The sequence below is a fragment of the Mastigoproctus giganteus genome, chromosome 5 (genome assembly GCF_048544385.1).
Source record: "Mastigoproctus giganteus isolate SK-2022 chromosome 5, ASM4854438v1, whole genome shotgun sequence".
NCBI classification, from domain to species: Eukaryota; Metazoa; Arthropoda; class Arachnida; order Uropygi; family Thelyphonidae; genus Mastigoproctus; species Mastigoproctus giganteus.
In genome coordinates this window covers 153,911,178-153,926,855 of record NC_143579.1, presented here as the reverse complement: position 1 = coordinate 153,926,855, position 15,678 = coordinate 153,911,178, and the positions used below count along the sequence as shown (strand labels likewise).

Sequence of the window (15,678 nt, the reverse complement as noted above, 5' to 3'; positions counted from 1 at the left end):
ATACGCTATGCTGTCAAAGAACTAAAACATTGCATGCGTTATATTATCAGAAGCGTAGGGTTCAGTGTCAAGCGGCACCGTGGGTCTCTCCGAACTCCGAGTGGTAACTCTGTGATGCATACAGTTCACTATAAAGGCCAGAATTTGTATGTGTAAGTGTAGGGTTTATGAAGTGTAGTGTTGGGTTGTGTTGTTCTTCTAGCCGTTTAGCTGCGGTGTCACTGGACATGTTTGTAAAGGGCGGTTCCTCGTCTGTTCAACTCCGCCTCGTATCTCTGTGAAGAACAGTACCATTATAAAAGGGCCAGAAATGTGAATGACGTAGGTTTGTGTGTATTATGTGGTGTTCTTGGTGCTTGGCTACGCAGTAGCATCAATCACCTGGATGGACAGATGATTCTGGGTACTCGTCCACACCACGGGAAGGTGGGCCGGTCCATGTAAAGCACGTACTGTCTCAAAAGAGACTCTGACCCACCTGGTGTTGCCAGAAGGCAGGCCGGGATCCTCTGGGGGCCAATTCCAGAGGGGGGGGAACCCACCCATAGTGCTGGATATGGAAAAGAAATTAATAGAAATGAAATGAAAAATTGAAGTAGAAGAAAATAAAATAATATATGTATAAAAAATAAGATAAAAGAATAAATAAATAAAAATAAAGAATGTATTGGTGCTACTAAAATAAAAATTAGATAAACAAATAAAAGAAAGTAGTGGTGCTGTAAAAAAAAAAAATAACAATAAAAAAAAAGCAATCCGGTGAGGCTAATTAAAAAAAAAATAATAATCCAGAGGAAAAATTACACTTCTTGAGGATTTGAGTTTACATATTCAAAATTATTAAAGGAGATCTAACCATCTATGCATCAACAGAGCCATTGTGCTGTATCCTGTTGAGATCTGACGACACTGAACGCCTTCGCTGAAATACGCCTTAAGCGAAAGCCTGAAGTATCAGATGTGACTCCGAGCTTTGAAGCAGAGACGACTCCTGTCCTGGTTGAAAATTAGTAAGTGCTTGAAGAGGAAGTCTGAGATCATCATACAGGGAGCAATGAAACAGGATGTGATCCCAACTTTCTGGGATCCACACGAACAGAAGTCTGTTTGTGATAAATTGAACCTAAGAAGACTCTGGTTCATCGATCCATGTCCTATCAACAGGTAAGACGTGAATATATCCATGCAGAACCACAATTGAGCCTGTTTATCCAGGAGAAATTAAACTTGTGGTATAAATTTTCTCGTTATTGCACCAACAGGAACTGTATCCCATCGAGACTGCCAGATATTAACTAATTCGTTCCCCAGTCTCCTTTCTCCTTTAGTATCATCTTGCAGGTTGATAGTTATTCCCAGAAATTCAGTCTCAGTCTGGTTTTTCAGTCTGTATAAAAATCCTCTATAAGTAACTTTCAAGTCTAAAGGTAATGTTTCGGCCAGTAGGAAGGAAAACTGCATTGTAATAGATCCTTAAAGCTTTTTTCTAGAGAGACCCCATTCAACACGGGACACCTTAACAATTGTACCAGTAAATCTGCGTATTTTAGATGACAAGTTTGTCAAGTGAGGAATAAAATTGAGACTGGAATCAATTACCACTCCTAGAACCTTGTTGTCTTTAACTGTGGGGAGACGAATATTGTTGATCTTGACCGACGGAGGACGAGAGATATCCAAGGATCATCATCATCTTTGTTTTTGACAAGCTGATTGGTAACGGTGAAATTGTAGAGATCCCGGGGAACAAAACTTGCGGTAGTTTCAAGAGCGGCCCTAGAGTTACCATTGACCAAGATGGTGAGATCGTCTGCGTACGCTATTATTTTGACGTTATCAAAAGATCGAGAGATCCACTGCTGCAACACCATGTTCCATATAAAAGGACCGAATATAGAGCCCTGTGGGCACCCTCTAGATACTGATCGTAACAGTCAAGGCTAAACATAGCCTTGACTGTTATGGTTCTATGGATAAATTACGGATTAAAAAATAAAGGTGGTTGGAGCACCTAGTCGATCGCAGACGCTCGAGGACGCTCTCCCACTAAAGGGAGTCGAAGGCGCCCTCGAAGTCGATGAAAACAACCAGGATATATTTATGAACCGAGTTTTGAACTGAAGAGACAAAGTCCACAAGAGCATCCTCGCAGGAACGTCCGGGACAGAACCCATATTGACTTCTTGAAAGCAGATCCTGTTCTACCAGTAGGTTATTCAATCCAATGGCCGGTTACCCTAGCAATTTACCCAAATTAGCCAGCAGAGCGATCGGCCTGTACGATCTAGCCGCTCCAGAAGGCCTATCCTCCACTATCTATCCCGCCATTCTCTATGGTGCAGAAATATGGACCTCGGCCACACCTATAAACCTTAAACGGATGTACACAGTTGAATACTGGTTATTGACATGGGCCAACAACAAGCTTCATCTGCCTCCCGCTACCACAACCACCGTGATGGCACATGCACTTGAAATCCCGAGGGTGAAGTTCCTGATCGTGGAAAAGAGGCTGGTCTTCACAGCCAAACTCATAACAGGACAGATATCATCTCCAGTATTTGGAACGCTAGCTCTTGGAGGATCCCACAAAAATCAAATGATTATATTAGGGTCACCCGTAAATGATAATATCTGCCCGTTTATGTGTTGTCTGTAAATTGCGTGTGTTCTCTGATCGATTTGCTTCTTTTGCTGGACGAAATCCCCCCTCAGTTTCTGGGGGAAGTCGTGAAAAAAACCCATTAAAGTTTCTCGCTTCATCGACGGGATTCGAACCCGGGCCTTTTCCACCCGGTGTAGGGAGGACGGTGACAATACCACTGTGCTATCCGCCCAGACTGGAGGATCCCACAGCCAAGCCTAAGATCGTCACCTGCACTTGTGTGCTCACCACAAGAGGCTTGCACTCACTGAGAGGTTTCTCCCCCAAGCAGATGCTCGCCACCCTGAACTGTGCCGACTTTGACAGGCTAATACAGTGGTTTTCAACCTTTTTAGAATAACAGCACCCCTAAGTAATTTATTTTATTTTGCGGCACCCCTACTCAATTTTCTGCCTGTTAGATCCGATTCTCTCTCTCTCTCTCTGTGTGTGTGTGTGTGTGTGTGTATGTGTATATATATATATATATATATATATATATATATATATATATATATATGATATTTATTACAATAATATAATTATAAAAATTACATTTCCTAATACAAATTATATATATATATATATACAGTATATAATTTTATTCTTTATATAGAGGTACTAATTAAACATCAATTATAGATCACCACAAAATTGAAAAGATACTGTACACCTTTTTATAATGAAATAAACATATAAATTAAAAGATAATAATAAGTTTAAGTAACTTAAACACAAATAATGTGGCACCCCTGGAATCTTGTTGCGGCACCCCGGTTGAAAACCACTGGGCTAATAAGTAACAAGAAGGACAGATACAACTTCATCAAAGCCCTTGAACCCTGACCTACTAAAAGAGGATCACGATGCTTACAATCCCAAGTTCAAATCTGTCCTTACTGGAGTCCTGCTGAATCATTGCCAAGTGTATTCTGCTTTTCTGTATTTGTATTTCTTTTTATATTTGTACGCTGTATTTTGTATCCTTTTTTGTATTTGTATGCTTTATTTTATTCTGTTTTTCTCAAACTGCTACATGTCACCCCTGGGCGTTCGTCGCCGTGATGGGATATTGTGCTGTAACTCTGTACTTCACAATAAAAATTTATTTATTTATCACCATCCTTCCTGAAATGAGGACTCCACACCTGTGTTGTGATACTCAAGATGTGGCCTAGCGATTGCCTTATAGAATGGGATAATCACCTCCTAGCAAAGATCCTGTATATCATAGGCTAAACCCTACGAGCTCAAGTTTTAAAGTATATTTTAATGTTTATTATTATGATTATTAGAAATAATAACAATACTGGAAATTTAAAAAAATAACCCAGACGCATTTAACACAGTTGGCAGCCCTTCACAAATGAAGTTTACAAATATTAATTACAAGGTGCCTGGAACCTCCGATGGGATAAAGACGGCTCTGGTTGTGAGTAAGACAATGGTTATAAAAATGTCAGGTCACAGCATGTTGTGTCTCCAATAGCGTGTATTCCTCTGTCGATTTGCCTCTTTGCTGAACGAAAAACTAGAGCTTCCGGAGATAAAAACAAATACAACCCTTGTTCGAAACCGACTAGTTCAGGTACGTTGTGAAAATAGCCACTTTAAACCAACTTATCCTGGATTCGAATCCTGTCAGCGGGTCTCGTGTCATTAACGGGATTCGAACTCAGGCCTTTTTCATACAGTGTGGAAGAATGATGACGATCACAACTGTAGTATTAACGCGAAACTACTTGCTAAAGGCATGAGTTCAAATAGGGTGGCCGAGGTGGCCACCCCTATTCGAAAACTGGCCGAACTAGTTGGGCTTGGGTGGGGTCAGTATGATTAATCCTCCTGAAATCCCGGTTTTCTCGTTCAGGAAACAGGCAAACCGTACATGTTACAGAAATAGTATGCATGGATGTGTGCTGTCGGTTAGGATAACCCTAAAATTGAATTTTTTTTTTTTTTTTTTTGCTATTGAATAGCTGTTCATCGTAGAATTACAGATGTAACCGAAAGAACAAAGCAGCAGTTATTGTTACGAGTATGATAGAATCGCTCCCGTGCAATGCAAGCCGATGAATTCACTGCTTTGATTTTAGCAATCTCCTGTTTGTCAAATACGAGCTAGAGTGGAGAGAAATTCCATAGGAATTTGAAGGTCATTCGTTAGCTGTCCTCTTCGCTATTATTCCGTGTATCTATCATCCACATAATTTATGGTACCGACTGCTTTGCAGTGCGCTTCTTGGACCAATAGTTTGTTGATAAGAAAAGATGGAACTGTATCATGAATGAGTCGCAGAATAGTTAGTGAATGACCTTGACTCGTCTATGACAATTTTCTCTATTATAGATTGAGATGCTCATGATGATATTTTGTTTTTCTTGCTAACATGATTTCGCCAAAAATGGAATCTTTTCCAAAGTTATCAATGACTTTAATCAGTTTTTTGTATTGGGGTCGATATGATGGGATAAGAACAAATTGTGCTATGATCAATGCAAGGAAAGGAGTTATGTGCATACTCAAGCCATTTCACCGAAAGAAAATTGACTCACTGTTATATCACGGGAAAGCACTGTCCACCAGATCTACAGCAAGTACTTGGAGAAGTCCTGAAACTGTCACTTTTGTGAAAGGTCAGCATTGAATTTCCAGGTTTTCATTTGGTTTGCGGAGAGAGATGTCTTTTCGATTCAGAAAAGTAATGAAGACCTTATTTTGATCTCTATTCAGAACTTGCAAGTATGCCTTCTTAGCACATCAGCGTCGAGGTCTTTAACTGATTTAATTATGAGGTCATAAAAAAGTCTTTTTAAGTACTTCTGTGAAATGGATGATGATGGATAACAAACCCTTTCCTTATGAATGTGCGAACATTTCCAAATAATCTTTCAGTTTCGGAAGAAAAGCTCTTGGAGCTCGCTGCAGATGGCTACCCGAGAAATCCTTTTGGTTGTTCGTTCCTTCTGTGTATCTTGAGCTGTCAGAAAAATCGGTTAAGTTCAGATGACTACCGCATACGAGTGTGTGAGCTGGGATTCTTAGCAGCTGGTTGATATTAAAAAAAAAGAAAAAAAAATCGAATAGCCTCGTCGACGTGGGATTGCCCCACCGTCTTAAAGTTTACCAAGATCGAGCTGGATATCACCGCACTATTTCCAGATAGCAATTAGTTGCAATCCTCGCGTTGAACAATTCATTTATATTCGTGTGTGTGTGTTTTAAATTTAATGACTATTATTTTGCATTTAACTGAAAATTACACATACATTCTCTAAGCTGAATTTAACTTCGTCTGTCAAAGTTCTACATGAAGTTAAAGTCTAATTGAGCTATTTTGAATTTTTAATAAAATAAATAAATAAGCGTTCTTCATTGTGTAAAAAGTATCATATAAATATTCTTTACATAATTCCCATCACAGTCACAAAGCAAAGAGTTACCAATGGAATTTTGTTAGCATCCTGGTTAATCCAAAGATTCATTATCTACAAATGTTAGAGATTAAGAACCTTTAGAATAAAGTAAAACTAATGTATTACATTTTTTTTTAACAGGTGAACGTCGTGCTGCAGAGAATTCCGTTCTCTCTTCTCTACATGTTCTCTTCGTCCGAGAACACAACCGCCTAGTGAATGCTCTTCGTCATAAGGGGTGGGACGAAGAAACCACTTTCCAGGAAGTTCGTAAAATTATCGGAGCAATGATACAGCACATCACATACAATGAATATCTTCCCCTGATCCTCGGCAGAGTTGTTACTGAAGCCACTGGCCTAAAAGTTCCAAGTGATAACTACGTGTATAGCCCTGATACAAATCCTACGATTTATGCAGCATTCGTTACTGCTGCTTTTCGCTACGGGCACAGTATGATAAATCGGAGACAAAAACGCTATGGCCGCAGTACTCTTTCCAGCCCAAGATTAAGCGAAGACTTTTTCTCTGTCGAAGAGTTTTGTGACTTCAGTAGCGATCCTGTAGTTCGTATATTAGCCGGTCAAGCAGACCAGCGAGCCCAAAAAATAGACCATCTCTTCACTAAAGAAGTAAGTTCCAATTTTGTTATGATTATGCATTAAAACCAGTTTGTTGTTCGTGTAAATAGAGAATGAAACCATAGAGTACACAAAGTGTTGCTAGAAATTTTAGAAATATCGTTATAAGTTAAAATTGGAATGACCAATTTTATTTCTTTTTTCCCCTTTAAAGTAGTTCTGTGGGCAATCCTACAGAAAGCGATTCTCATCTGCCATGATTCCAAGGATTTCTGGAATTCATTTACTGTCGATTTTAATGCCATCGTCGTACGCTGTTGTATTTCCTAGAGGAAATACAACAGCGAACTAAAAGTTCTAAAAGAACTAAAAGTTCCTTTTCAGTGAAGTTTTGATACTAGGTATAGAAATACAGTGGAGCCAAAGTGGGAAAGAAGGTAGGACATTCCATCTTAAGGATCTGTTTTTTTGTCATAAAATTAGCTCACCGATAATGCACTATGAGTGGGCTCTCATTTCAATAGTGATGGGTAAATCTGACGAACACTCTCTTTATACAGATATTTTATTTATCCGTCTTCAATTGTTTTACGATCATTCTGATGACTACACTTCGAGCGGTGAACAACTTTTTGTCTTTTTCAGAAGGGCGGTTCGAGAATGATCACAGACATTTTCCCCTCCTTCAGATTATCGTTCGTGCCGCCACAAAAATTGTCCCCTCAACATTGCAGACTCCACACAAAGTTCACGTATGAATGTGATGAACCTTTGGTGAATTTTGGTGGGAAAATCCCACCGAAGGCTCATGTACGTGCCTTTGTGGGATTTTTCTTTAATTTATCCAGAAATTTCACACATCTTTACGTTTTTCAGCAAAATCCACTTAAAGTTAAGTGTTAATTTAAGTTTAAGTTAACAGATGTAAGTTAATTACGACCGCTGTAACGATAAATGGAGGACACAGTATACAAAACATGCACTGGCAGATTTCTCATCGGTCACAATGGAAGAAGATGATGTATGAACACATTTACATAAAGTGGCCTCGAGCCTCATTCCCTTCAGAGACACTACCTGTTTTCTTTCCATGACGTCAGAGGCCCTGGCGTCTGTTCTCCTCTTCTTTGCTGTTTACCTTCAGCTGGCACTTTAAACCGAGTTGACCTTGAGCCGCTTCTACTCTTTCCTCATCACCCCAGATAGATGGTTTCTCTTTCTGACCTTGAGCTGCTTCCCCCTACTATCTCAAGACAAGCCCAAGCGTTTACTCCAAGTGTGTAGATTTCTCAAGACATGCGCTCCTTCCCCGTCAGAGGCGCTGGTGTCTTTCTCAAGGAAGAGACTGGGATTTAAGACTAATGACCTTAGGGGTTATCAGAGAATCCTCTTTCCCCTTCTCTCTCTTTCCTTTTCCATCCCTACCTGTTAGAGGTGCTGATATCTGTCCCAATTGCAGAAGCAGTCACAAACCGAGTTGCATGTTGATGTTTAGTTAAACGTGTAAAATTAGATCTATAAAAAATATCCCAATATATTCTGTGAATCTGTGAACGAGCGGGTGGTAAGAAAGAGTAACATGCATTTATATTCTTTGAACGTGATTTTATAGCTTTAGAAATGTGTAGTTATATTCATTATCTGCAGATGGCGTTTATTATAGTCTTGTAAACTTGTTTGTATTCAACTTTTAATTGCTCTTACAGGGCCTACTTTGTCTAATTACGTTTTAATTTCTTAACAAGTGTAAATCCAAATCTGACATGTGAACTTTTGTAGAAGGTGTAGAGAAATAGACACCAGGTAGAACTTGTTTGCGTGTAAACTTATAAAAAGTAGATTTAGGTCATTAAAATACATTTTTTGTATTCAGCTTTTAATTATACTCTATAGTGTTTTTAATTAGACTCCATTCGGATGTATAGTGAAACTTGACAATCTATGGTTTTTAAAATAGACTCCAGGTAGATGTATAAACTTATCCTTTATAAACAATAGATTTGCCTTTATTCAATATCTGGTGTGTTTAAGTAGAGAATGGCAAAACTTGTGACATCTTTAATTTTAAAAATAAGTGGAAGTGCTGATTGGTGAGTTCTTTCCAGAAAATAGACAAATGTAGTCTTAAGAAAAACTCTGGGAAACAATAGGACAGACTTGCATGTATTGAACATCAGTAGTCTTGAGAATATATTAATTCCGTGAAACAGTAGAGCTGACTTGTGTTCGATTTTTAATTCGACTCCAGTGAAACCGCTATTATTATTTTTTTTAATAGACTCCAGGTATGTGTTTCTCAACCTTGCTTAAACGTGTACAAAGTTTCCGAGTGCTTAAACATATTCTGTGAACTTGTTTTTTTATCTTAAGAAATGTGTAGCTATATTCATTTCCTGTAGATGGTGTTTAAAAAATATATCTCAGCTGATCTCGTTTGTGTTTAAACTTGTTTATATTCAAGCTTTAATATTGCTCTTACAGTGCACATTTTGTCTAAGTCGACTTCAATATCTTAAGAAATGTAAATCGCAATTGGCTTGCATCCAGATCGGATGCATATGCAAATGTGTTCATACCTCATCGTCTTCTACTGGTCACGATAGCAGTGGCTTAGCATTGTGATTCCTGGAACTTTCTATCTACACCACTGTTATTGTCTATAAATAGCATGTAATCCCCAAAACTCTGGATTAGAACCAGAGTTTCCAGAATTAAAAAAAGATAAACTCTTAGCCCTCATCCGAGAGGTGATGTGAAACCAATAAAATATTATATTGTCAGGAGTGATTTAAACGCAGGTCTTTTCCAATGTGTCAGTTCTAGTCGCAAGGATAGGTGCGTCTGAGGCGGCAGTCAAAAGTAAATTCAGAACTAACGCAATAGCCATTATGTCGTAAATACGCCGACCGGGCTAGCCGAGTGGGTAAAGTACCTGCCCGGCAACCCAAAGGTCGCGGGTTCGATTCCCGCCTCGGGCTTGGATCAAAGTACTGCAAAAACCTTGGGAGGTGCAATATGGCCACAGAAGCCGATGCGCCAACAACTATCAAATCAAAATCAAAAATCAAAATGTCGTAAATACATAGTTACACATGTTTACAACATAGTATCTGTTGTGCTAATTCTAGCATAACGGATATTATGTTGCCAGCAGTTACCATTTCCCAGGTAACATTTATTTTATAAAGCTGCGATAATCCCACTTACAATCTATGCTGCCAGTCTTTGGTATAGACGTGGTTAACAATTTACATCAGGCAGTTCAACACTGCAATTCGGTCTATGAAAAAGTAGGCCTTCTATTTTTGTACTAATCCTTCTACAACTGGCCACTAGTTTCCACGTTGGAGTCTTGTCCTTGGGAGGAATCGAGTATGGAGAAGTCTCCTTTTCAGGGGACAAGTTAGCTTCACTAACAGGCTCGGTCCTTTTGAAACTTTGCAATTTTTAAGACAAAAAGCATATCTTTGGAATCTAGAGGTTTTTACCCCTGAGGTTGTTTATCTTAGAAACGTGAGTACAATGGGTTCAATAGGCATAAGGCTAGGAGTATCAGGGAGAAAAACAATAAAATTATAGCTCCAATATACGCGCTACCTTGACTTTGGGGTGGCTTAACTGGCCCTTCTTGTACGAGCTGAACTACTTGTGTTGGAAAATCTTTTGTCAGTAAGTTTCGTTTGCAGATCTAAAGCTAATAAAATAATTTTACCTAATATCTTCTTTAAGAAGCTGATTTACTCATTTTGGAGATTTTAGTTTCTTCTTCCTGATGATACCAAAGATGACTGTTATTAACTGTTCAGGCAACTGAAATAAGAGCTAAAAAACAAGTTTTTTTCAAAAATATACCTTAATTCCGATAAAAAATAAGGTGTGGCCTTTACCGTTTTTTAAAATTAGGCATTTTATGTTGCAGGGATAAAGGCCACAGCTTATATTTTATTGGAATTAAGGTATATCTGTGAAAAACTTGTTTTTATATTATATTTTATTTTCTTATTTTTTTTATTTTTTTTATGAATAGAAATTTTCATACATTTTTTTTTTTTTATAAATAACCTATGATTACGTCAAAAAAAATTATTTACAAAATTACACCCTTCTAATCATATAAGAAGTGAGGAAAAGGTCCGAAATCCGGGTTAGGTATAAATCCAGGTAGCCAATGTATGACATGCAATGGCTGCACGAGGCACCGCTTGATAAATTTAGCTAAATTTTGATAGAATGCATTGTCACGCGAATTAGGAATATGTACAAAATTTCAGCCTTCTATCTCTATTAGAAGTGACTGAAAAACCGATCGGCAGATTTGATGACAGAGCCAGTGACTTATTACAGTATAAGGTATATAATAAAAAAAAACATTTTTCACTTGACTGACATACTGCTTGAGCATGCGCGAAACTTCAGTGATGTTCATGAAATGGCGGTGTTATTATGGTTTGGGGGATGTTTTAGTGATATCTATGAAAACATCCCCAAAACCATAATAACAACTCCACCGCCTGTTTTCGTCCAGCCGTACAATCTGGTTGCAGCTGTTTACCTCCATCGGCATGATGGAGCTGTAACCTTGATTCCTCAGACCAGGCGACTCTTTTTCAGTCGAGAACAGTGCTTCCGTTCCCGCTGCAGGCGGAGGTGTCGATGACGGTCGGTCAACGTAGGCATACGAACACTTTCCCTACAGTGGTCCCCCAGGGCCGGATTTAAACTTGTAGCCCTAAGCTATAATATGTATGAGGCCCTCCTATCTTACTGTTCACCCGTGACAATATTACAAAAGGATTTTTGAAGATGGCGCGAGGCCCTTTCTAATATGAGATCTTAAGCTGTAGCTTGCTTAGCTTATATTATTATTATTATTATCGTTTATTCAACCAACACCCCTGTACAGAAATTATCTAGGAGGGTGGCGCATACATACATCCAACTAAACAGGCCTGACGTAGCCTAGTGGTCAGGAGCGAGAGTGCATAGCACGCGTTCCTTGAGTGGACTGGGGTTCAAGCCCGTGACTACTAAATACGATAAATATTTGTATTGACGATTTATTGTAAACTCTACTGACCTGGGTGTCGTGCCGGAGTATAAACAGAAAACTTATTTAAACTTATTAGAGTGTAACATACGATAAAATATCAGCAAATACATAAGATATACAGTATAAACATAGAGGAAAAATTACATACATACAGAAATCATGCATTCATAGAAAAATTACAAAACAATATACATACATAGAAAAATGACATCGTCATTTACACTATGAATTGATCCTCATTGTCATTCTCTGAACAAAAGTAATACCCTCAGTCCTATAAGAGTCTTTTGGAAACACAATATATTGTTCATTTAAGATTTTTATGAGTTCGAGGGCACTTTAAGTCTTTCTTGAATTACACTCTTCATCATATTTGTAGTTTCGTATACAGATCCGATGCAATGAGCTTCCTGTAAGTGTTCTCGTGGCAGTACCTGTCCGGGTCTATTTTGAGGTCTCTAAACAGCTCCAGAGTATTGGCAGGAAACATCCGCCTTAATCCGTCCGTGTTATTGAAAGCGCTTCGGAGACTATGAGGGTTGTGGAAGCGGGCTCCAGGACGGGGCCTTACTACAAGATTTTCAATTTGAGGGGCATCTAAACTCCCAGTCAGAAGTTGTGCCAGAGTGCTGATGTTTCATATTGTGATCATCTCAATCCACGGAGCTGTGTTCAAGTTTGCGTACAGTATAGATTTCGAAATTGTGAAGGGCTTCCCGGCAATCCTATTTAACCACCGGAACAACCAGTATTCCAGGCTGAGAAATTTCCTAATATAAGTATTTGGAGCAGAGGACCAAATTGTCCAAGCATATAAGGATACAGGAACGATACATCTTTGGATATATTGGGTCACTAGCTGCTGGTTTCGAATACCAGTTATTTCGTGTTTTACAGCCCATATGGTAGCAAGAATTTCTTTTCAGAACACGAGAACAGAAACTCTTGCTGCCGGCCCTCGTCCCACAATCACTCCTAGGTCGGTGTATGAGTTGACTTTCTTAATCTGTGCTCCATTAATAGATAATTTGATTTGATTTTTTATCTTCTTATTAGTTATTGTCAGTTGTGCTGACTTGTCTGAGTTTAGCCACAAACCGATTTTGCGTAGGTATGTCTCCAGTTCATACAGCTTAGCGTTGGCATGGAAATTGACGTCAGACACCAGAGATCCTTCTTTAGACACAACAAAATATTTTATATCATCGGCGTAGGAAATAAAATTCTGATTCCGCGCCAGAAAAGGCTCCAGGGCACCAGCGAACAGCAAAGCTGATAAAACACCTCCCTGAGGGATGCCCCAAGTGAGGGTGTATTCTGCACGGAATTCTTGGTGTCCTACAATTAGGTGCCTTGGCTTCAAAATGCTCTTGGTGATCTGCAATAGTTTGCCCTCAATGCGGAAATAAACTTTCAATATGTTTTCAAGTGCAGGTAATGACACATTATCGAAAGTTGCCTTTATATCAAGGAGTCAATTTGGGCTTTTTCATTTAATGCGTGCTGCATTCTGAAGAGAGTCAAGAGAGTCTCCAACAGATTAGTAGTAGTGGATCGTCTCGGTACTACGGTATAGAGGTGGGGGTGGCCTGTGTGAAAAACACTGTTGGGTTAAAGCAGAAAGGATGGATTTTTCAAAAAGTTTTTTAAAAGAGAACAAGTGATGGATATAGGTCGAAAGTCTGAAGAGGCCTTAGGGTTCTTCTTTTTTAGCGCCTGTCGCACAAAGTAGTGATTCCATCTCTGGGGGAGGGCTCCATCTCTCAGGATGTTTTGGAAATTGTGCAACAGCACATCAACTACATAGGCATTGCATATTTTTAAAATAAAGATAGGAAACCCGTCAGGGCCGATCGTAGATTTGGTAGGCAAGGAATTTATGGCATTGATGAGAGCTTCTCCAGAAATAGTGACTAGATAAAGCATTCTCGCAAACGCCTCCTCTCGCTAAAATATGTTGTCATATTCTCCATCTGACATCCTTGGACATTTTTTGCTTTACCTTCAACTGGCAGCCTTTCAAAGCACTCCTTAGCCCAGTGTTCGAATGCGGTTTCTTCCATTTCAAATTTAGCGGCCTTTTTGCTCACGATTCTTTTCGAATGTCGAAGCTTTCTAATAACCTCTTCGTAGCGTGAATATCGTTTCTTTTTCAAGAAAATGGCTCTTTTTTTTTTTTCTTGTAGTCCGTGAAGTCTTCATTCAATCCTGATTTTTTTTCCATCTCCTATAAGCCTTTTGTTTGGCCACAAACGCATGTTTTAAGTACTCGTTGAACCACTTAGTTTTGTCGGTTACCCTTACCTCTATTGAGAACCCCAAGTCAGCAATAAATAGGAGCCCTTTCTCTATCAAGTTGGCAGCTTCTTCCACCGGTTTATTGTATAGAGCAGTGTTTCTTAAAGGGTGTGCCGCGTCACATTAGTGTGCCGCAAAATTTTCCAAGTCTGCCGCGAAATTTAGAAATTTCTTCTATGACTACGTAGGTGTGCCGCGAAATTTTTCTTCTTTGGAAAATGTGCCACGAGAGTAAAAAGATTGAGAAACACTGGTATAGAGCATTCCAGTTGTAGGTCTTGAGATGTTTTAAAATAATCTCAGGTCTAATGAACTTAAGAGAGTGTATCTTCTTGGTTTGACGAGTTTGCTCATCGATGCGTTGCTCACCTGCACTATTGGATAGGGAAATTTCCCAACATATTGGGTTTGTGATCTGACTGGAATTTAGTTTGAGGGGTGACATATTTTTTATTTTTATCAGATTATGATATAATAAATCCGAATGCTGCTCTCCCCTAGTCGGAAGCGTATCAAGTAGGGTCAGTCCTAAGGTTTGGAGGGTTGCATCAAGGTATTCTTTAGCTTGATCGTGTCTTGGGCTAGGCATATTAAAGTGTCTCGGGCTAGGCATGGGAATATCTGTGCCAAGATTCTCTGAAATCCACACAAGAAGCTCGGTCCTGGTGTCAGCACTGTGTTCCGGCGGAAGATAGATAAGGCAGACTTGGATTTCTTGAGCCTTCCTCCTGAAAGACGCGGATATGACTTTAAAGTTTTCAGACTGACTTGATTTAAATTTTGTAGGATGCGAACTTTCATGATAAAGGATTGCAACTCCTCCACCCCGCTTATCTTTCTGCTGTTCCCAATAAATCTATAACTGGAGGACTATACCAGCAGATCTAGTTGCCTGTTATAATTTAGCGAAGTCTCTACTATACACATAAAGTCATATTCTTCAAGGAGTAGGCAAGTCTGCAATGTGTGCAGTTTGTTAACAACACTTCTAACGTTCTGAATAAAAAAGCAAATGGTCTGGCATTCTCCAAAAGGGGCATTCCGTTGCTTTATTGGCTATATAGGTTGATGCGTACTACTGGTTCTCTGCACGTATGCGGTGTTCTTTTCTCGATATCGTTTAACTAGTGCATCCACTGGCCAGTTGTTGTCTTCAAGGATTAGATTTAGGTCATCAGGGGGAGCATGTGAGCAAAAATGACGCATAAGAAGGACGCCTTGTTATCAGCTATCTTACTTCTGTGTGGACTCCGAATCCTTGAGCAAACATGGCCTTTATGTCATTCGCCAGCGTGTTCGGGGCAAGCCTAGTAACAAAGACTTTCTCTCTGGTTCTGACGGCTGTAATATTGAACCGCCTTGCCAATTGGCCATCTGTAGGGAGGTTTGTATGCGCTGTATCTACATTAAAATTGTAGTTCGGAGATTGTGTAGAGGGATAAGAGTTATTATTCCGGATCTGGCTATTGTGTACATTTGTTATGGAAGTTGCTCTTCGGTTGCTCTTACCCCATAGCCTTCGACATACTCTGATTCTGCTCTCTCCCATAAGTCTTCTGAGATAAGGTTTTCCTTGTATTCCCGTTTGATGTTATTTCAGCTTGGGATACTTTTCAGGCCACACTCTATCAACCTCACATATGGCCGGAGAATAAGAGCTAGATAGGTCCTGGGGTAAGGGAGATTGG

At 39.4% G+C, this 15,678-nt stretch overlaps 1 protein-coding gene across 1 annotated transcript in view; it reads left to right on the top strand.

Annotated features, from left to right (window-relative positions):
* The window catches only part of LOC150085775 (salivary peroxidase/catechol oxidase-like), a 159,091-nt gene that overhangs the window by 78,174 nt on the left and 65,239 nt on the right, over positions 1–15,678 (top strand). Inside the window, exon 8 of the mRNA XM_090374688.1 lies at positions 6,203–6,693. Within this exon, the coding sequence (XP_090230814.1) occupies positions 6,203–6,693 (491 nt within the window). The remainder of the gene's footprint in view (positions 1–6,202; positions 6,694–15,678) is intronic.